The sequence below is a fragment of the Schistocerca serialis genome, chromosome 1 (genome assembly GCF_023864345.2).
Source record: "Schistocerca serialis cubense isolate TAMUIC-IGC-003099 chromosome 1, iqSchSeri2.2, whole genome shotgun sequence".
Classification (NCBI taxonomy): Eukaryota; Metazoa; Arthropoda; class Insecta; order Orthoptera; family Acrididae; genus Schistocerca; species Schistocerca serialis.
The window spans coordinates 275,116,475-275,138,134 of record NC_064638.1 but is presented as its reverse complement, the minus strand read 5'-3'; the positions used below and the strand labels follow the sequence as shown (position 1 = coordinate 275,138,134).

Sequence of the window (21,660 nt, the reverse complement as noted above, 5' to 3'; positions counted from 1 at the left end):
GCCGTATGCCAGTTTACGAGACCGGAGCCGCTACTTCTCAATCAAGTAGCTCCTCAGTTTGCCTCACAAGGGCTGAGTGCACTCTGCTTGCCAACAGCGCTCGGCAGACCGGATGGTCACCCACCCAAGTGCTAGCCCAGCCCGACAGCGCTTAACTTCGGTGATCTGACGGGAACCGGTCTCACAGACAGAATACCAGCTAAAAATTCTCGCTCTTTCCTAGCGTTCGGGCCATCGTAGTTTCCACTAGTATCATGATTCATTCCCAATGGAGAAAAGTCTTCCGAAGTAAGAGTGATTTCAGGTGTGCCGCAGGGGAGTGTCGTAGGACCGTTGCTATTCACAATATACATAAATGACCTTTTGGATAACATCGGAAGTTCACTGAGGCTTTTTGCGGATGATGCTGTGGTATATCGAGAGGTTGTAACAATGGAAAATTGTACTGAAATGCAGGAGGATCTGCAACGAATTGACGCATGGTGCAGGGAATGGCAATTGAATCTCAATGTAGACAAGTGTAATGTGCTGCGAATATATAGAAAGAAAGATCCTTTATCATTTAGTTACAATATAGCAGGTCATCAACAGGAATCAGTTAATTCCATAAATTATCTGGGAGTAGGCATTAGGAGTGATTTAAAATGGAATGATCATATAAAGTTGATCGTCGGTAAAGCGGATGCCAGACTGAGATTCATTGGAAGAATCCTAAGCAAATGCAATCCGAAAACAAAGGAAGTAGGTTACAGTACACTTGTTCGCCCCCTGCTTGAATATTGCTCACCAGTGTGGGTTGGATCCGTACCAGATATGGTTGATAGAAGAGATAGAGAAGATCCAACGGAGAGCTGCGCGCTTCGTTACAGGATCATTTAGTAATCGCGAAAGCGTTACGGAGATGATAGATAAACTCCAGTGGAAGACTCTGCAGGAGAGACGCTCAGTAGCTCGGTACGGGCTTTTATTGAAGTTTCGAGAACATACCTTCACCGAGGAGTCAAGCAGTATATTGCTCCCTCCTACGTATATCTCACGAAGAGACCATGAGGATAAAATCAGAGAGATTAGAGCCCACACAGAGGCATACCGACAATATTTCTTTGAACGAACAATACGAGACTGGAATAGAAGGGAGAACCGATAGAGGTACTCAAAATACCCTCCGCCACACACCATCAGGTGGCTTGCGGAGTATGGATGTAGATGTAGATTTGTCAAATTTTATTTTATTTCAACTCTGTGGGCGGATGGCCTCCCTTTCGCCACAGTCGTCAGTTAACCTAACGAAAGGAGTTGGTGTACAACATTTATCTGTGTATTATGTAAACTTTGTGTTATTCTACTCTATAATTGGCAGTCAAATGAAACCCGAATACCCCCCACAATGGGACCATGGAATGGTTTCATTCGAAAGTAATCACCATGCGCGTTAAGACATTTATGCTACTGGGAAACGAGACGATCAGTTCCTATTGCAGAGAACACGTTTGGCCGCTGACAGATCCACAATCGCACCCAATCTTGCACTTCGACGTCCGACTGAAACCGACATCCACGCAGGTCGTTCTTCAGGTCGCCAAAAATGTGAAAATCGCCCGCTGAAGAGCAAGGCTGTACGGAGCATGCTGCAGTGTTTCCCAACCAACCTGCTGAAGCGTAGCCTTCCACGTCCGAGGAACTAGTTTCCGTGTGGCCGTCAACGTCCGTGTAGCGAGCGGGCGAGGAATGCACGCCTCGTCTGCTACACAGCAGTCTGAAGGGTAGTCGAATCCTAGGCACTAGTTATTCGATATTATGACAGCTGAACGAAAACACTAGACCAGTCTGCCGGTAACGAACGTCATAAACCGACGCCTGCGTGCACCTGTGATGTGGCATTATGCCGTTCAACTACCACACTGGTGACAGTATCGTAACGTTACAACCGTGGAACCGCCTATCAGGTCAACTGATTGTTATGACTGCCTCTTGCAATTGTTTGCGTGTCTCATTCTCTAGGGCAGAGAAAGGGCTGGTTCAACATTTGCCTGAACAGACAAGGAAATGCACCTAAAACGATACTAAGGGTAGCTGGTGTGTCCGAGCTGACGTCGTTAATCTGCCGCGCAGTTTCTACCGACAGCTGGCTGTCCCACTGGGAACACTGCACTTTTAAGCTATACCAGCAGGTCAAACACAGTCGCAGTATAAGTCCAGAGTAGAGCAGAAGCACTGTAAACCAGAGCCTCCCCCCCCCCCCCCCCCCAGAATAATATGAAGTTCATTGTAGTCAGAGAAATGCAGTATCCAAGTCCGATCTGATCGCTGTAGCGATGTGATGATCTGTACGAGGTGTGGCTAGAAAAAAACCGGACTAGTACTGGTGAAATAATAAAACGAATGCAATAAGGCTGAAAGTCGCGTGGCCTGTCACGTGACTCTCGCTCCGCCTACTGCTCGAGTTTCATCTGCCTCCTGCACTCAGTCTGCCCGTGGCGCCTGTTTTAAGTAGTTGACATTATGTCTGTGCGTCGGAAAATGTTGAGTGTACAGAAAGAACAGCGTGTTAACATCAAATTTTGTTTCAAACTAGGAAAATCTGCAAGTGAAACGTTTGTAATGTTACAACAAGTGTTCGGCGATGATTGTTTATCGCGAACACAAGTGTTTGAGTGGTTTAAACGATTTAAAGATGGCCGCGAAGACACCAGTGATGACACTCGCACTGGCACATTGTCAGTAAAAACTGATGCAAACATTGAAAAAATCGGTAAACTTGTTCGACAAGATCGCCGTTTAACAATCAGAGCAGTGTCTGAGTTAACAGGAGCTGACAAGGAAAGTGTTAGGCAGATTCTTCATGAAAGTTTCAACATGAACAAAGTGTGTTCAAAAATGGTTCCAAAGTGTCTCACAATTGAACAGAAGGAACGCCGAAGAATGATTTGTTCTGACATCCTGGAAAACATTGAAAGTGATCCCACCTTCTTACAAAATGTTATTACTTGCGATGAATCGTGGTTTTTTACTTACGATCCCGAAACTAAACGCCAATCGATGCACTGGAAAACTCCTGGTTCTCCATGACAAAAAAAAAAAGCACGAATGTCAAAATCGAAATTCAAGGCAATGATGATTGTTTCTTTTGACATCAAAGGGATTGTGCACATTGATTGGGTACCAGAGGGACAAACAGTGAATCAGCATTACTACATTAGCGTCCTGGCTACCCTACGTGAGCGAGTACGGAGAAAACGGAACGATTTGTGGAGAAAAAAGTCATGGATCCTTCACCAAGACAATGCCCCAGCTCACAGTGCGTTGTCAGTGGAGACGTTTTTGGCAAAACACAACATTCCCATCTTAGATCATCCACCCTACTCACCTGATTTGGTGCCCTGTGACTTTTTTCTTTTCCCTGAAGTCAAGTCAGCTTTGAAAGGAACTAGATTTGAGACTGTTGAAGCAGTAAAAGAAAAAGCGACGGAAGTAATGTATGGACTTACCGAAAATGATCTGCAGCATTGCTATGAACAGTGGAAAATTCGTATGGAGCGGTGTAGAGACCGAGGAGGAGAGTACATTGAAGGAGATAACATGAAATTGTAAATAATTGTAAATAAATGTTTTTTCCAGCATCAGTCCGGTTTTTTTCTAGCCGCACCTCGTATGTATGTAGTCAGCGCAGTATTTACAGAGAGATCAAGAGGGCCTCAAGTTGCCTTGCTCGTGTGCCTCACTCAACTAGAGAGGTTGTGCGCAGAACACGTAACGTCACTGGGGGCATAACACGTGGCATGTGGAAGAATCATCGATACTGACCTTGCAACGATCGTTGATAGCCAGTATTACGGGGGTGTGTATGTCCGTTGGACGGCGCCTTCGTTATTGTCGAAGCTTGCCAGAAATTGGGGTATGATAATTTCTTCCCGCGATGCAAGAGAAGAGTTCAAATGTGTGTGCAATCTTATGGGACTTCACTGCTAAGGTCATCAGTCCCTAAGCTTACACACTACTTAACCTAAACCATCCTAAGGACAAACACACACACCCATGCCCGAGGGAGGACTCGAACCTCCGCCGTGACCAGCCGCACAGTCCATGACTGCAGCGCCCTAGACCGCTCGGCTAATCCCGCGCGGCAAGAGAAGAGTCCTTGTCATTGCCGTTGGCGGATGTGGAAACCAATTCTGGTTCGGTTCCCAGTGAAGCTGCAGGACATTCGCTAATAATTTCATGCTGCTGTACGTTTGTTGACTGTTATCTCGTTGTCATAGTGTTGTTTATGCATGACACAAAGGACCATTGTTCTTGTTTGTATTTGTATGTATTTTCCAAGAAACATAGACTGAGTTCTCACTTAGAGTATGTACTAGCGTTGCCAGTTGTCAGGATTGGGCAGCTGTGGAGAGAAAGACAGAGGGCAAGCTGGAGACGTCGGAATGTATTTCTCTATATTGAGCTGCAGAGAACGCATCTCTCTGCTCCTCATATACATACTCCTTGGAACATCTAACGTCTTTATTGCTGTCCTTTTAAATTGCATTTCTCTGTTGTGCTGATCAGATTTTTATTGGTAGAATTTCTATGTTCGTGACGTGCTAAATGTTTTGTTGGCGCTTTTAAGGCGTAAGTCTCCCTGATCGTCTTTTCATCAAAACAGAATCCCTCATTTGCACATTTACAAGGGGCTTTCGATAAGTAATGCAACACATTTTTTTCTGAAAGCAGGTTGGTTTTATTCAGGATTCCAACATACCATATTATTCCCTACTTTTTTGATTACAAAACCCTATTTTTTAACATAATCTCCGTTCAATACGACAATCTAACGCCACCTTACTGGGAGGGCCTCCATGAATGCATGGTACCACTGTATTGGTTGACGTCAGAGCCAACGTCTTGCTGGGTCAATAACATCCCCATTATCATCGTACTGCTCTCCAGCCCGATAGCTGAGTGGTCAGCGTGACGGATTGCCGTCCTACGGGCCCGGGTTCGATTCCCGGCTGGGCTGGGGAATTTTCTCCGCTCAGGGACTGGGTGTTGTGTTGTCTTCATCATCATTTCATCCCCATCCGGCGCGCAGGTCGCGTCGACCTGCACCAAGGCGACCGGACCTGCCCCGCCAGGGGCCTCCCGGCCAATGACACCAAACGCTTATTTCCATTTCCATCGTACTGCTTTCCCGCAGTGTCATCCTTCATTGGGACGAACAGATGGAAGTCGAAAGGTGAACAGACTTGAGTGAGGCCTTGCATTGTCACGCAGAAGGAGAAATTCATTTGCATCACCTCGAGTGAGAGTGTCCGCACGTTCCAGCACTGTAGGAGTCACAGCTGTGTGCGGCTGGCCGGCGCGTGGGAGATCGGACAGGAGCTTGTTGTGATGATGGCAGAGGCCTCACCTAACGACTCGCGGTGCGTTTGTTCACTGCCATGTCACACCAGACATTCTGCAAGCGCCTATGAATATCTGCGATGCTCCGGTTTTCCGCGAAAAGAAACTCAATGACAGCAATCTGCTCGGAATGCACCTCCGTTACAGACGCCATTTTGAAAACTACGTATAGCGTCGCTATCTACCTGTAAATCAAGAAACTACAGGGGCGGAAGTGGGAATGTTCCACGATGTCTCACAAGAATTTCTGCATTTTTGAACCGAAATTGTCCGAAAAAAAGATGTGTTACAGTACTTATTAAACGCCCCTCATATTTCAACAATCTTCTCAAAGCTGCATTTGCCGAATAATTGATTAGAAGCGGAGTTCCTTTTTGTTCATTTGACACTTATCCCAATAGTTTTTTACTGTGGGTAGGGGATACATACAACCATCTCATTAGAGGTGGACCAGGAATCTATGCAAGTGTTATTATTAGCTGTTGTGACTATCGAAACACGCAAGGGGTATTTAAAAGGACGCTACAGTATCGGGAGACATGTTTCATCTCAGAACTCCTATGATCTCCATTCCCACCTTTCTTCTTGTCCCATTTTCATGGCTATCTTTGTCGCTGTGTACCAGCCGAGATCTCAGTTCGCTTGTGTCCTATCGTGTCTGTTTCACGTATATTTCTTGTAATGCGTATTTTAAATAAAATCTGGGAATCTAAGGGGGCGTCGTCTCAATGGCAGCGGATCACTAAACGGAAAACGGCAAGTAATGTAGCCACTGCGTTAGGCGAGTGCTTGCTAACGCCATTAGCCAATTGAAGCAGGGTCCAGTTCACCACTGTATCGTTCTAGGGATAAATCTTCCTGCAATTGTACATTACTGCATGGTGGCTGTAGAAATAACGATATGTGATCTTTGGTAGGTGTACAAGAGAAGGTAGTCTTACTTTAGTTTTGTCATTCCTGTCACATGGCCCACCCTTAAATCAGAAGTCATACAATTGATGTTTATTTATTATTTCGTGTTTATTGTCATTATATCTGAGACGAAGCCTTTTCGTATTTAACTTGACAGCATAATTGTGTTTTCCGGTTCCAAAATTAGATTTAGCCTCTTTTACACAAAATCTGTGACAACGAAAGAATATTGCTTACAATGACGACAACGTCGTTAAATATTTTGATAATTGTAGCGAACCCGTTTTCTTAGCAGAACCATGTACCTTCATTACCGCCCGCGACGAAGTATTCAAACCTGCTAATGTAAGAGGATATTTTGAAAATGGTACAAAGGATTTTTGCTATATACTTCACCGGTGGTCAACATAAACACGCCATAGACGTCTGTGTGCAGCTTTCATTTACTAACCCATCAGTTGTGAACGGATTGTCAGCGAATGGAAGATATGTTGAGAAGAATGTGTAGCAGTATTCTGAACAAAGATTCTTAGCCAGTTGAACTGATAAAGGCATGTTCCCTCTAACGTAAGTTACATCGGATAAAGCGTATCAACACTTAACGCACATTTATTAAACGTATATTTGGGGACCACCTCCGTAGTTATTATACTCTATTAGTTTTAAGTGTAGAAGTCACCACTGTGCTACGTATTCCTCTGCGTTTGATGTTACGTCGGTGGTTTCCCGTTTTCGTAGAAGGTAGGCCGCGCCCTGTCGAGTAAATTGGCGTTCGATTACAAAGGTACTTTAACGCTGCAGCGGTACAGTTGGTAGCTCGCACGTCGCCTTGTTGGCGCATTTAACCTAAACCTGCGCTCACCTCTCTCACACTCCTGTCCCCTGAATCCAACGCCATCCCCATAAGAGCCGGCCGGTGTGGCCAAGCGGTTAAAGGCGCTACAGTCTGGAACCGCGTGGCCGCTACGGTCGCAGGTTCGAATCCTGCCTCGGGCATGGATGTGTGTGATGTCCTTAGGTTAGTTAGGTTTAAGTAGTTCTAAGTTCTAGGGGACTAATGACCTTGGAAGTTAAGTCCCATAGTGCTCAGAGCCATTTGAACCATCCCCATAAGGCACTGGGATTCGAGACCACGGTCAGTATTTATTGAGCAACAGTATTGTGTCACATATTGCGCGCACAACGGCACAATATTATTGCGCAATGTTTATGCCCGGGACGCGCTGTAGCGAGTGGAGTTATCTCTTGTTTAGAAGGGAATGTTTCAATGATCGCAGCTGTCGTCATGTCAGTGAGACAGAAAAACCAAAGGATGACCGCAACACCTTTTCCCTATCAGACGATGAGATCTTTCCTCACCTGCTGGTCTTCTGTCCCTGGTACGTAGACATCTGTCTTGTTCATCAACTTTCTGAGCGTTGTTGCCAAGTCGGTGATATAATTAATAAAAAATGGGCAGGGGAAAGCTAGAGTAAAAGAAAGGCCTTCAGTGAAGTTAAACGTGAAAGTATATTTTAAAGCGGAAGAAACATAAATCAAGGTAGCCCTGTCACACAATTACATCTGTTCAAATGGCTCTGAGCTCTATGGGACTTAACATCTATGGTCATCAGTCCCCTAGAACTTAGATTTACTTAAATCTAACTAACCTAAGGACATCACACAACACCCAGTCATCACGAGGCAGAGAAAATCCCTGACCCCGCCGGGAATCGAACCCGGGAACCCGGGCGTGGGAAGATTACATCTGTCCACTCCCAATTACAAACGATTTATCGAGGTTCATTCCTGCAGCAGACCAGATATTACACTTGACAAATACTTCCAGAAGTTCAATGGAGACAATGCAATCGAAAATCAGTACCGAGAGAGAGAGGGAGAGAGAGAGAGAGAGAGAGAGAGAGAGAGAAAGACTTAAGAAAATTCGCCGTAAGAAGCGATTTTAATATTAACTGAATGATGAACTGGAAAAATGAAACTTCCTGGCAGATTAAAACTGTGTGCCGGGCCGAGACTCGAACTCGGGACCTTTCCCTTTCGCAGGCAAGTGCTCTACCATCACGACTCACGCCCCGTCCTCACAGCTTTACTTCTGCCAGTACCTCGTCTCCTTCCTTCCAAACTTTACTACAGAAGCTCTCCTGCGAACCTTGCAGACCTAGCACTCCTGAAAGAAAGGAGTTCGAGTCTCGGTCCGGCACACAGTTTTAATCTGCCAGGAAGTTTCATATCAGGGCACACTCCGGTGCAGAGTGAAAATCTCATTCTGGAACTGGGAAAATGTTTAACCCGCCCATCCGATTTTCCGCCATTCAGGCATGACAACGATGCTGTTTGTTGGCTGGAGAAAATTAGTTCTGATTCTCGAGTTTGATTTATCTCATAGGGAGCTTTTTAATTACGTAATTGATAGATGTCCGATTGGTACAAATAACTTCGTCATCTAGATTTTATTCATGCCTGGTCTCCAGCCAGAACATATCGTCATCTGGACACAACGTTTCGGCGGCCCACCTGGCCGGCATCTTCAGGTGAGTGAATGCAACAGCCAACTCACCTGAAGAAAGCGACCAGGTGAACCGCTGAAATGTTGTCCAGATGACAATATGTTTCGGCTGGAGACCAGGCACGAATAAAACCTAGATGATGGAAATGAACAGGCTGTCGCACTAACTCACCTGAAGATAGCGGCCATGTGGACCGCCGAAATATTGTGTCCAGATGCCAATATGTTTCGGCTGGAGACCCGACATGAATTCAACCAATTATTACGCTGGGAAAGTTTAGGAGCCACAATTTCGTAATCTTGTCAGCATCATGAACCTGTAATAGGGTTTTCTAGATTAATTTTATGACAGTAATTACTATAAGGGGAGTCAGGGTGGCTTCGCTACATGCTGTACCTATCCACGAGAAGTCTATGGGCTACAGTGTTAGTCACAACTGTGCTTTCAGAGCGAACATGCCAGCATTCGACGATATGGAACTCGATGTAAAAATCTGGATGTAACACTTCGTACGGATGTGAAATGAAATGATTACATTGGTTCAGTCATTGGTTAAGCAGGTTGTAGAACACTGGGGAAGTGCAATCAGTCTACAAAGGAGATTGCTTACAAATCACTCTTGCGACCGGGTCTAGAATATTGCTCAAATGTGTGGGACCCGTATCATATAGGACTAACACGGGATGTTGAAGGTACATAGGAAAGGGCAGCACGAACGGTCACAGGTTTGTTTGATCTGTGGAAGAGTGTCACAGAGATGCTGAAGAAACTGAACTGGCAAACTCTTGAAGATAGACGTAAACCATCCTGAGAAAGTCTACTAACAAAGTTTCAAGAACTGTCTTTAATTGATGACTCTAGGAATATACTACAACCCTTACGTATCGCTCTCAAAAGGATTGTGGGGATAAGATTAAATAATTACAGCATGCACAGAGGTATTCGAACAATAATTCTTCCCGCACTCCATGCGTGAATGGAATGGGAAGAAACCCTAATAACTACCACAATAGGACGTCCCCTTTGCCATGCACTCCTTGGTGGTTTGAGAGTATAGAGGTAGATGCAGATTACCTTGCAACTGGAAAAACTTTTAAAGGCCTCAAATTTCAACATTCACTGCACCAACTACTATCAGTTGTATTGTGATGGAAAACTGCGAAGCTATTTGCACCTACTTGAAAAATACACCAAGGTGTAAAGCCGTAAAAGTGGATTTTGAGGGAATAATAAAATAAAGAATGTATTTGTACTTATGTACATTACATTGAAGTTTACTGCTATTATTTAATTGGTTCATTATCAGAAACTATAAAATTTGATATGAATAATATACAAATTTGCAAAACATAGAGTAGCACCTTGTTGTGTAATTACTTCAAACATTGGAAGTACTTGAGTAATTTGTTATTTGTAGAATTTCAGTAGGACATTCTGTGCTTCACATTTCAAGTCTCAGTCCTTATATTCAACAGATTTCATTTTCTACACTGTGGCCTATAGTAATATATTTTTGTCGAAATCTTCTACAGATAATTACTAGATGAGTATTAAATATGTAACCCAGGTGCTCACTTTGACAATTCCTTTCCTCTGTCTTCCCTGGTGTATTCATACTCTTACGGCGTCACCGGATAAGTTGTTCATATCTGTAAATTACGAACTCTCAGCAGGAACTGGCGTGTTTTGAGCAATGCTACCATTACACAGTACAATATGTTGCGCAATATTTTGAGTAAGCAAGAGTATTTTTAAAGCTCTGCAGTGTCCTTCAATATACTGCGGAAACCGTTATTATCCCTCTGAGATGGTCAATATCATTTTACAATACTCAGTAACGCGCAATAAAAATTGATCGCGTGAGCACCCCTAAAGGGTTGTATTGCGCAATACATAGCTCTTTCTGCGGAGACCGAGCGAAATTCAGTTCGGTGTGAACGCATTTCCGCAAAGAGTTGCAAAAACCTAAATGACAAATGATAAGGAAGTGGGTTGAAAGATGTATGTAGAAGCACCATTTGGTACTTCGAGAAATGAAATTCCTAATTGATCTGGAAACGCCAGATATCTCGTTGTTCACAATAGCAGACGAGGAAACTGAAGATCACGATGTCATGACACTAAGCAGAAATGTTTATTTGCCTGACGCAGTGCTCAGAGCTGACAAATAAGATCAGGTCAGCTGTCCATTGAGCACATATATTTATTTTTATTGCAACAGCATGCTGTATTTCTCAGTACCGAGATAAGATCGTGTAAGCTTTCAATCAGTAGTCAGTAAATATTTTTTTATTTAGTTTGTAACAGTTGTTGCGGTAGAGACATACTTAGAAAACACCACATGTACACGAAAAACTACACAGTTCAGATTTTTAATTTGTGATTAATTGTTGTCTTTGTAGTTTACGAATGAGCTCCTAGTCGAGAACTTCTATGAAGTTTGGGAGGTAGGAGACGAGGCACTGGCAGAAGTAAAGCTGTGCGGACGGGGCGTGAGTCGTGCTTGGATAGCTCACATGGTAGAGCACTTGCCCGCGAAAGGCAAAGGTCCCGAGTTCGAGACTCGGTCCGGCACACAGTTTTAATCTGCCACGAAGTTTAAATCAGCACACAGTCCTCTGCAGGGTGAAAATCTCATTCTGGAAACATGTCCCAGGCTGTGGCTAATCCGTGTCTCCGTAATACCCTTTCTTCCAGGAGTGCTAGTTCTGCAAGGTATGCAGGAGAGCTTCTGTGAAGTTTGGAAGGTAGGAGACGAGGTACTGGCAGAAGTAAAGCAGTGAGGACAGGGCGTGAATCGTGCTTGGGTAGCTGAGGTGGTAGAGCACTTGCCCGCAAAAGACAAAGGTCCTGAGTTCGAGTCTCGGCCCGGCACACAGTTTTAATCTGGCAGGAAGTTTCGCATCAGCGCATACCCCAATGCAGAGTGAAAATCTTATTCTGGAGCTCCTAGTCTATTGAAATATTCACTGGAAGCTTTCAGACTTGTTTCGCTCGTCCTGCTTTTGTTTTAAGGCTGAGTTCTAACTGACATTTCTCGGACGTCTGGATCGTATTTTTAATTAATATTCATTTTTAATTAATATTCAACGTTTTTGAAGCTGCATCATATGATGTTTGCTTTCAACGAATAACTCTTGCCCCACCATAGAGTTCCCGCGAAATATGATTTTATTTCCCAGCGGGGATTGGTTTCAGGTATAATCACTTCTCTCTCAATGTAAAAAATGATAAAAGGTCTTCAGCTAGCCATTTTTTGTTATGCGTCATTGCAAAGGAAGGCACTGTCGACACTCCTGAGACAAAGCCAACGGTTGGCTGCAGCAGCGGAGGCAGTCAAGAGTAGGTGTCTGCTATTTAGACCGGCAGATGGTATCTGGAGCAATTGGAAGACGCCCAAGCCGACTCTCCTGGCAACATGCCTCTCTGAGGCAATAGGCGTTGCGCAAGGTAAACTTGAACCCCGTTTATCCTCAATGACTTAACGTCTTACAAGCACACTAGCGGTAATTTACACGGCTCTGCAGTTTATTTGGAATGGGTTAAGTTGCCTCAGAACATCTCCATTTGTTACGACGCAATTAGTTGTGGACGTACTGGCAGCGGCAGGTTTTGGAAGGAAATGGCCTGCACATGAATCTTCGAACATTGAACTGCACGGTTTTATTTCAGGGAATGTATACGGATGTTGCTCTACAGCCCCTTTGCATGCTCTTATACACAACAGTTATCGCTACCTATTTATGAAGAGCAAGAGCATCATAATAAAACTGAAACGAACTTCGTCTCGTTGTCGAAGATACCGTGATGTCGTGCGAAGCCTTATTGCGGCTGCAGCCGGAACACACCACAACGGAGTCCCATTTGACGTCGGCGCAACTGACATCACAGCCTCTATAATCAAAGAGCGAGACGACCTATAAACACCACAAAAACTGATTATAATTTCACACTGTCGTATGGGAATACATCTGCATATTTTTCTAGGTATCCTGTATACAAGAATAAGTCAACTACTGATGACTAGGTTCCGACATCGAAACCATAACTCTATAGACACCAACTCTCTCACAGATCGCCCACAACTTCCCTCCTACACCCCAGAGGATTGCTGGCTGACACCTGGGTTTTGTCTCTCCAAAAAGCTTCACAAATTATTTAAACATACAGGCTTTCAGCCACCTAAGTGTTAAGAGGGGAATGATTGGCAGTCGCATTGTTTATCATACAGTGATCATGTATTATTAATGTTATTTATCCAAAAGATACTACAACGTTAAATACTCAGCTTTTGATTGTGATGATGACATATACTGGGTGAACCCAAACTGCAGCGACATTTTGTTCACGGATATTTTCTGAGTATTTTTGTGTAATGCATCCATGGCTTGCAATAGCTCATGACAGAGTAATAATGCAATTATGATTTATTGTTTTTATCCCCGTTTCCTTTTGCTTTTACGAAAAGACATGCACAACAGTCAAAAAGCCTGTAATGAGTAATTACCACAAAACACAGAATAGTACAACAGCTTTTAGACTGATGTAAAACAGTTGTGATGTGGTTGGTGTTACAGATGGGTATAAATCAGCATAGCATCAGTGTGCTACTCTCCCACTGCATTCAGTAAACCTCACACGAGGTACTTATCACCCAATTCTTCATCAGTAGACCTATCAGTCCTGCTGCATATCATTGTTAATGAGCAACTAACGCTGCTGAAAAGACAAACCCAAAACGGAACCGAATAGTGCTGAAACCAAGTTCGAAGGTGAAGAGTAAAGTGGACAAGTATTGTCAACACAAGTACCGTGAGTGAATGGAACAGTTTTGTTTCCAAACCAGACAAACAGTGCATATCATCGACATTTGCGCTATTGTGTAATACAGATACAAAGATAAATGAGTGTAACAAATCAAAGGAAATGCAGTTGTTCTGTAACGATCCACTAGAGATCATAGGTCCCTTATCCCAAAATACTCAGATAATATCCCTGAATAACCCCAGAAATTTTATCAGTGGAGTTCAGTTTCACCCTGCACACATTTATATATTTTTAAAAAATAATGGCATGTGCTTTCAATAGTGGATTTATGAATAAATAGTTTTAACATTCAAAGGTGATGATGATGTTTTTCGAAAAGTATTCTATCTCATTTACGTACAATGTAGGTAGAAGATACCTATTGTAAAGTGGTAATATTAGTAATGGGTATATGACAAAGGACTCGACAACTTTGAAAGCTCACACTGATTAATCCATTTAACTTACAGACGTGGTTTCGATGTCATTTTATACACAAATACATCACGTTTTTTACCTTATACCGAAACAGGCTCAATGTGACTTCCATTGGTTATGCAGCACACATCCCATTTGAATTTGATTTCTTGCCAAACTCGCTGCAGCATGTCAGGTGTGGCTTATTGAATTACGAGGTGGATTCTAGTTCTGAACTCTGGTAGAGAAGCTGGTAAAGATGGAACAAAGACAGTATCCTTGATGAACCCGAAAGAAAAAATAAAGAGATGTCAGGTTCGGAGCAAATGGGGGCCATGATATTGGAGCACCTCAGTCCATCCATTTACATGGAAGGGGGCCATTTAAGAAATCCAGGACGTCTGAGATGTAGTGTGGCAGACAGCCATCTTGCATAAACTGCGTTCTAGGGAATCTGTGTGATTAGAAACTTTTCCGGTATATCAGAGTACGCTATTCTGTTGACAGTTCTCTCTTGGAAAAAAAGGTCCATAAACTTTGCTCTTGCTCAACGCACAAAACACATTCAATTTTGGGCTATGACATTCATGTTCCAGAATTTTCGTGGATTTTCACTGCCCCAAGCCCTACAGTTTACTAATTTTATCACTTAGCACTTTGAAGACTGGACACTTAGAGGAATACTGTGCTGTGGAGACTCGCCATCTCCGTCATTATTTAAAGCGTTACTTGCACATGTATGATTGACATATCTTCAAGAGTAATTTCTTGCTCACTCAACAAAACACAAAGGAATTACAGACGCTGAGTCTTAATTCATAGAGGCTGCTGGATCAAAATGGTGTCCGTTTTTTAAGACATGTCACAAAGAACAGGCACAACATATCCGTCACTCAACAAACGTGATGTATTTGTGGCAGAATTACAGCAAACTGCAAAACCTAACGAGTACATTCACGAAATTACATGAGTGTGACCGCAATTAGGCTCAGCCATCCGCGAAAGCGGCTGTTACATTCGCTAATATTTCTTTCGAAATAAGTCTAGCAGTTGACAACAGAAGGCAGCACTTATCAAGGGACAGTCAGCGAGACGTCCACACTGTTTTCATACGAAATGAGTCCCAGTCCAATTTTCGAGCAACACGTGGCTCATGCGTCTAGAAAATCGCGGCCCGAGCTATACTTGAGTACAGTCTTTTGAACACCGTGATGTGGCCCGAGCTATGCTCTGGCTTGGACTCCAAACTTTTAAGTGAAAAGTGGACTCATCACTAAAGATTAACTTTCCAATGAAACTTCGTCGTCCAATCGATATAACATTGCCACACAAAAATCCTTACGAGCAGTTTTATCAGTATTTTTTAGTTCTTGTACCATTGCAAACTTTGATTTACAGCTATTTTCTTAACAAACGCCAGAGAGACATTTTTGGTATGCCAAGCTCTAGAGAAACGTGCCAGATCTATTTTGTAGGACTGTTCACAGGGCTTTGTTTCACTTGCTCTAGGACACTGATCGACACATGGGGACAACCAGAGGATTTGTTATGCCTTACTGGACATACAGTTTCAATAAAAGTTACGCCACTCATAAACAGCATGCCTACTGGGAGGTTCTTTACCACACTCTACGAAAATTACGTTGCACGATTGCTGCAGACTCCCACTCGTCAAACCAAAACACATAGTGGGCACTGGGCACACTCGAGATTTGTTAAAGCAGCCATCTTTGCTGTAACTGCCACTAGCGCTTGCGGTGGCGTGATTCTGCACTAGTGAACCACGTGATGCAAGCACTTCATCTATTTTTCCTTCAAGATGGAACCAAGCCTAAGTCTGTAAGTCGTATAAATAAGTTTGTACGAATTTTCAAAGTTGTACAGTTATTTTTGTGACACCCTGTATATCTAGAGAATTGTTTTGTAATAAACTGTCTTCGTTTTGTACGTCCGTCCACATTGCACAAAACTAACATAAGTTTCCACAGATCTTGGGTACGCTGTTAGTGTGTATTGAATGTGGTATCTTGTTTGACTGTCAGGTCGCTGCCCTGTTTGCAGACGGCCGTCGCTTCTGGCCTGCTCTCTTGCTGACCCGCTGTAGGCAGGACAGTTTCCGTTTGTTGCAGTCGTTCGACGACGAGGCGCGCGCCATCCGTGGCCAAGCGGCGCACCTGCTCAAGCGCATCCACACGCCGGTGCCCAGGGCCCTGAGGCCGCTGCCCGTCATCACCACGGGGTGAGTCTCTCTCTCTCCCTCCGTCTCTCTCCTTCCGTCCCTCCCTCCCCATTAAGGACGGTATTACACTATCATATTTCTTTGGCAAAAATTTGATCAAAGATATGATCAAATATTCGTCAAATTTGTTTGACAAAGATATTTGATGTCGCGCTAAAAGGAGGTATTACTAGGGTTATCAGATTATCTAATGGAAATGTAGGATACAATGGTAAAAAATGTAGGACATTTGTCAAGAATGTAGGACATTATCGCTAAATGAAAAAAATTATGTATATTTCAAATTTAAATGATATTTATAATACCCACAGGCATATACATTAATATATTATTGTTAATTCTGACACATACAATGTTAAATATGATAATCAACAGCAGTCAGTTATATTTCTCTGAAGAACTAATCCTGTGCAAAACATTTAGCTTGTTTGAAATATAATCAAAAAATTCCGAACAACTGAAGTTTTTAAAATATACTTTACAAAAACAATACCTTTGACCGAATCAATAGATAATCTGTTCCTTTCATCTGTCCACTGTGCTCTTATTAGTGAAAATACTCTTTCAACATTAGCATTATGTGCAGGAATAGCAAAAAAATACTGAATTAGTTTCAACAGTTTAGAATGGCAGTCCTCATGCTTGCTACCACTAAAATGTCTAATCCACTTATCATTAAAGGACAATTTCTCAAGTTAAGAGCTATGTGCTGCAAAAACTGGTTCACATTACATATCTCATCACAATACTTGACATCACCACTCAAGAACTGTACACACTTTTGTACATCATCCATGCATACTTTATCATTTAAACTTAACCACCTAAAACAACTGAGTTCTGAGAAGGACACACACCATTTATCTAAATACCCCAGACATTCGCCATAGAACGAAACAGCCTCCTGCTCAAAATTGTCAGCTTCTTTATCAAGGCCCTCCTCCCTAACACTTATCAAGACCTTTTTCGTCTTTAGTGACATGAAATTACCCTCTAATCTGTTCTTAAGAAGACAACGCACATTAACAAAAATTGCGATCTTCTCAACAATGGACGTTTGTTCACTTTGAAGTTGTTGTATCCCATGGTGGAACACAAACACCAGTGAATGTAAGTAATATAAATAAACCTTACTCAAACCGTTTTCAAAGAAAATCTTTAGAATACAGTGTAATACCATATTACACTGTCGTCATATTTTACATCAAATTTCAAGATGGCAGACAACAACCTCTTATTATGCGCTGCAGTTGCTAGGACGACAGTTGCATTGTGTGTGTATTTGGAAGAAAAGCGGCGGAAAAAAAGGAAACATACTGTATTTCGATGAAGCCATAGGTATTATGTTGAGATAATAAAAGCATTCAGCAAAATGTGTCTCGAGAGCTGCTAATGGAGGACGTAAATTACTTACCAATGGGTGAGAGTGTATTTCAGTCTTTGCTCAGTAAAGTGGCTTCTCATGTTACAAAAGAGAATACTCTTTTTGAGAAATGCTTTACGTGCAGAAGACAGGCAAACTGTGACACTGGAATTTCTTGACACAGGAGAGAGCTACTCTAGTTTACAACACAGCACTCGTCTATCACATTACACATTAACCAAAATAATTCCAGAAAGGTGTGAAGCGACTTATAAAGCACTGAAGGGGCAATATGTGAATGTAAATAAATGTTTAGTACAATATATGAGCAATAAGAACTATTTTTATTTTTGAATAATGTAATTAGTGTTCCAACAACGACAAAATTAATAAAAAGTACGAAACAGATGAAGCGCTTTTTAACTTGTGGAATCTAGAGTTCAAGGATAAACAAAGTAGAATGGAAAGCTAAGAAAGAATTTTTTATTTTCTATACTCTAATCCAGCTTGCTGAAAAGCTGCCTGGATGTTTCCAGATGTAGAGGTGGATGGCTGTAGCTGTAATTGTGGACATGAAGTCACCTGCAGCACATTCTACGTGCCCATCAACACACAATTAATAGCATACACTGTGCCCCTTGCTCACTCCCAACCTTGACGAGGCAAGTTTATTAAAAATATAAAAAAAATGAATCGAAGGAACACACCAACTTTTAAGCCATATTTACAAACACACTACAGAGACGTCAAATAGCTGTGGCGACACCAGCGCTCCAAGCGGTTACATTTCACATTGCAGTGAACAGAAGACAAACGACTTTTATGATTAAATCTACGGCGAGGCCCTAGATTTGATCATATTTATTTGACGACAGGCGACATTTGACAAAGTTCCTTATCACACGATCAAATTTCTTTGACATAAGTATTTGACATATCAGCTTTGACAAAGAAATTTGATAGTGTAATACTGGTCTAAGAGCCGTAACAGTTGAGGTGGACTCGGCGCGGAAAGTCCGTGCTACAACAGCGACAAGTCACGTAACTCAGTATTGTTTATGTTTCTACGGTAACGCCTCACTATAGCTCGCGAATATGATTTCCAAGATGTATTGGCGGCAGCCATTTCCACCTTGCGCTTGAAAGTTGGGACTAGTGCTGCCACCTTTTAAAAGGACCTTCTTTCGTTGTTACGGCGCGTTTAAACCTTTGCAACTTACCATGCGCTAAAGGTGTGCGTAGCCGTTGTTAAAGCAGGCTTTTGAGAATAATGGGTGCTCTAATAAGGAAATAAATAGAGTTTTGCGACCGAATAACAGGGGGCTTAAGTACAACGATAGGACACAGAGATGGGAGAACACGGTTTCTCCACCCTTCATCAAAAATGTAACGGATCAAATCGGCAAGATTTTAAGGAAACATAACATCGACCGATTTTCAGACTAACTAAGAAAATAAGCCAAGCACTTCGTTCCGTTAAGGATAAACGTCCCCCTCTGTCTGCAAGTGGTGTATACAAGATTCCGTGTAGATGTGGTAGGGTCTACATTGGAACTACAAAGAGAAGTGTGAATACATGGTTGGAGGAACATAAAAGTCTTTGCCGACTAGGGAAAACAGACAAGTCAGCCATGGCGGAACATGCTCTTCAGTTGGGTGATCATGTAGTGAAATGTTCGGAAACTGAAGTTTTATGTACTATGACGAACTATTATCCACAGCTATATAGAGAAGCCATCGAAATTTATAAACATGGGGATAATTTTAACAGAAAAGAAGAAGCTATGAAACTCAGAGATACAAGGGCTATGCCGAAAGTTTGTAGCACAATGTGTGAAAAAAAAATTTATTTGCAAAAAACGTTTACAACTTTTCAAAATACTCTCCATTAGCGTGTATACATTTTTCCATTCTCTGAAACCACTTAGGAAATGTGTCGGTCCAAGCTTCTTTTGGGATGTCACTTAGTGCGCTCTCTACACTGCAATGGCCTCTTCATCTGATGAAAACCGCTGCCCTCTAATTTTTTCTGTTGTGGCGTAACAAGACAGCTACGCCACACTGAAGCAGCTGAAAGGCACGCATAATCTCACTTAGGCTAGATAGAGGTCTGAAACAGGATACGTAATAAATGGTAGCAAGAAAAGTACGTAGCTGCTATTACTTAACTTTTAATCGTCCTTGTTGTATACATCGTTCTTGATGAGACATTTCATACGATAACTATCAAACTATGTAAGGCTAATGGCGCCTTGCTAGGTCGTAGCCATTGACTTAGCTGAAGGCTATTCTAACTGTCTCTCGGCAAATGAGAGAAAGGCTTCGTCAGTGTAGTCGCTAGCAAAGTCGTCGTACAACTGGGGCGAGTGCTATTCCGTATCTCGAGACCTGCCTTGTGGTGGCGCTCGGTCTGCGATCACACAGTGGCGACACGCGGGTCTGACATGTACTAAATGGACCACGGCCGATTTAAGCTACCACCTAGCAAGTGTGGTGTCTGGCGGTGACACCACATTTTCCTTAGTCTTAGGGAACAGAAAGAAGTCACAGGGGGCCAGGTCAGGTGAGTAGCGAGTATGGGGTAACGCTCGCACTTTTTCCTTCTCCAGAAAGTCCATCGTTCTGGCAGCCCTGTGCGCAGATGCATTGTCGTGATGCAGCAGAAGGTGCCCACTTCTTGGACTTTGGATGCTGTGACTTCCATGTGGCAATGACTTTTGGAAGACAATCGTTCACGTACCATTCAGCATTGACTGTACAACGTTTGTCCAAGGTCACAGAGGTGAGATGCCCAATCTTTGTCAAGAAAGTGCTACGACTTCAAACTTTTGTGGGTGGTTCCTCCCCTGGAAAGCACCACACAGAAGACTGTCTCTTCGTTTCAGGTTCATAATGGTAGACCCACGTTTCATCACTTGTGACGATATTGTTGGTGTCTTTGGACTTCCCTCCATTGAATTTTTCGAGCATGAAACCACACCAGTCCACTCTCGCCTCCTTTTGGCTTTCTGTCAGGGAATGTGGCACCCGATGGGCACATCTCTTAGTAAGGCCTAAGTGACTATGAACGATGGTCTATGCTGCTGTTGATCCAATATTTAGGGTCCCTTCAATGTCGCAAAATGTAAGATGTGGATCTTCTTTGACCATTTTCCTCACAGCTTCAATGTTTTCAGGAGTCACAGCTGTTGCAGGCCGACCTGGACGAGGTTCATCTTCAATTGACTGCCGACCCCTCGAAAACTCGCGAAACCAATTTCCAACTGTGGCCCTGGAAGGGGAAGCTTCACCAAAAACACATAGCAAAGAAGAATGGCATTCCTTGGCACTTAAACCCTTTTTATAATCGTAAAAAATCATGGCGCGAAAGTCGCGGCGCGACAGCTCCATCCTGCGCCGTCTCTGACTCAGCACTGCCTGTGCTTTCTTACCACGCTGTGGGGGGATCACCGCCAGCCAGGGGCTGCGCGCGCACGTCCCAAGGTCGAAAAACATCGCTCTTTCGAATGAAAACAATCCCATTGTCCTCCGCCTTACGGTTGAGGGGCTGCTAAAAACTTTCGGCATAGCCCTCGTATATGGACAGTGGCGCTACAGAATCGATGATAAGTTTTCATCTTTGATGTACTATAATCGATAGTTATATTTTATCCTTGACAAGGTTTATCTCTGCTGTCACATGAAATCCAGACCACGCCCACTTTCCACAGTATTGAGGCCGTTCTTCGGCGTCCGATTCGTCAGTCGGCAAGACAGAGCACAACCAGGAGCACCTCTGAAGATGTCCAACGTAGCTTTGGTCGAATCGTCGGTGATAGAAGAGTTCCATGGACCACTGCCATATAACCTGGAAGAATTCTCGGCAGCTGAAACATCCAGTCGTGAAAGCCTTCATTGTATTATCATGAATACTGTTGCACAGCGACACACACCAACAGTTGTCTGTCCATTTTTAGCATAAAACATGAGTCATCTGAAAAGGTCACATGTCGCCACTCAGTGTACATCCAGTTGAGGTATTGGCGTGCAAATTC

At 43.1% G+C, this 21,660-nt stretch overlaps 1 protein-coding gene across 7 annotated transcripts in view; it reads left to right on the top strand.

The window, feature by feature from the left end:
• Window positions 1-21,660, top strand: part of LOC126467984 (uncharacterized) — a 119,876-nt gene that overhangs the window by 71,466 nt on the left and 26,750 nt on the right. For 4 of the 7 annotated variants that reach the window (XM_050096517.1, XM_050096511.1, XM_050096510.1 and 1 more), the window contains one exon: window positions 16,067-16,263. In XM_050096517.1, the coding sequence (XP_049952474.1) occupies window positions 16,067-16,263 (197 nt within the window). The remainder of the gene's footprint in view (window positions 1-16,066; window positions 16,264-21,660) is intronic. The other 3 variants (XM_050096519.1, XM_050096518.1, XM_050096516.1) reach the window with 1 other exon arrangement.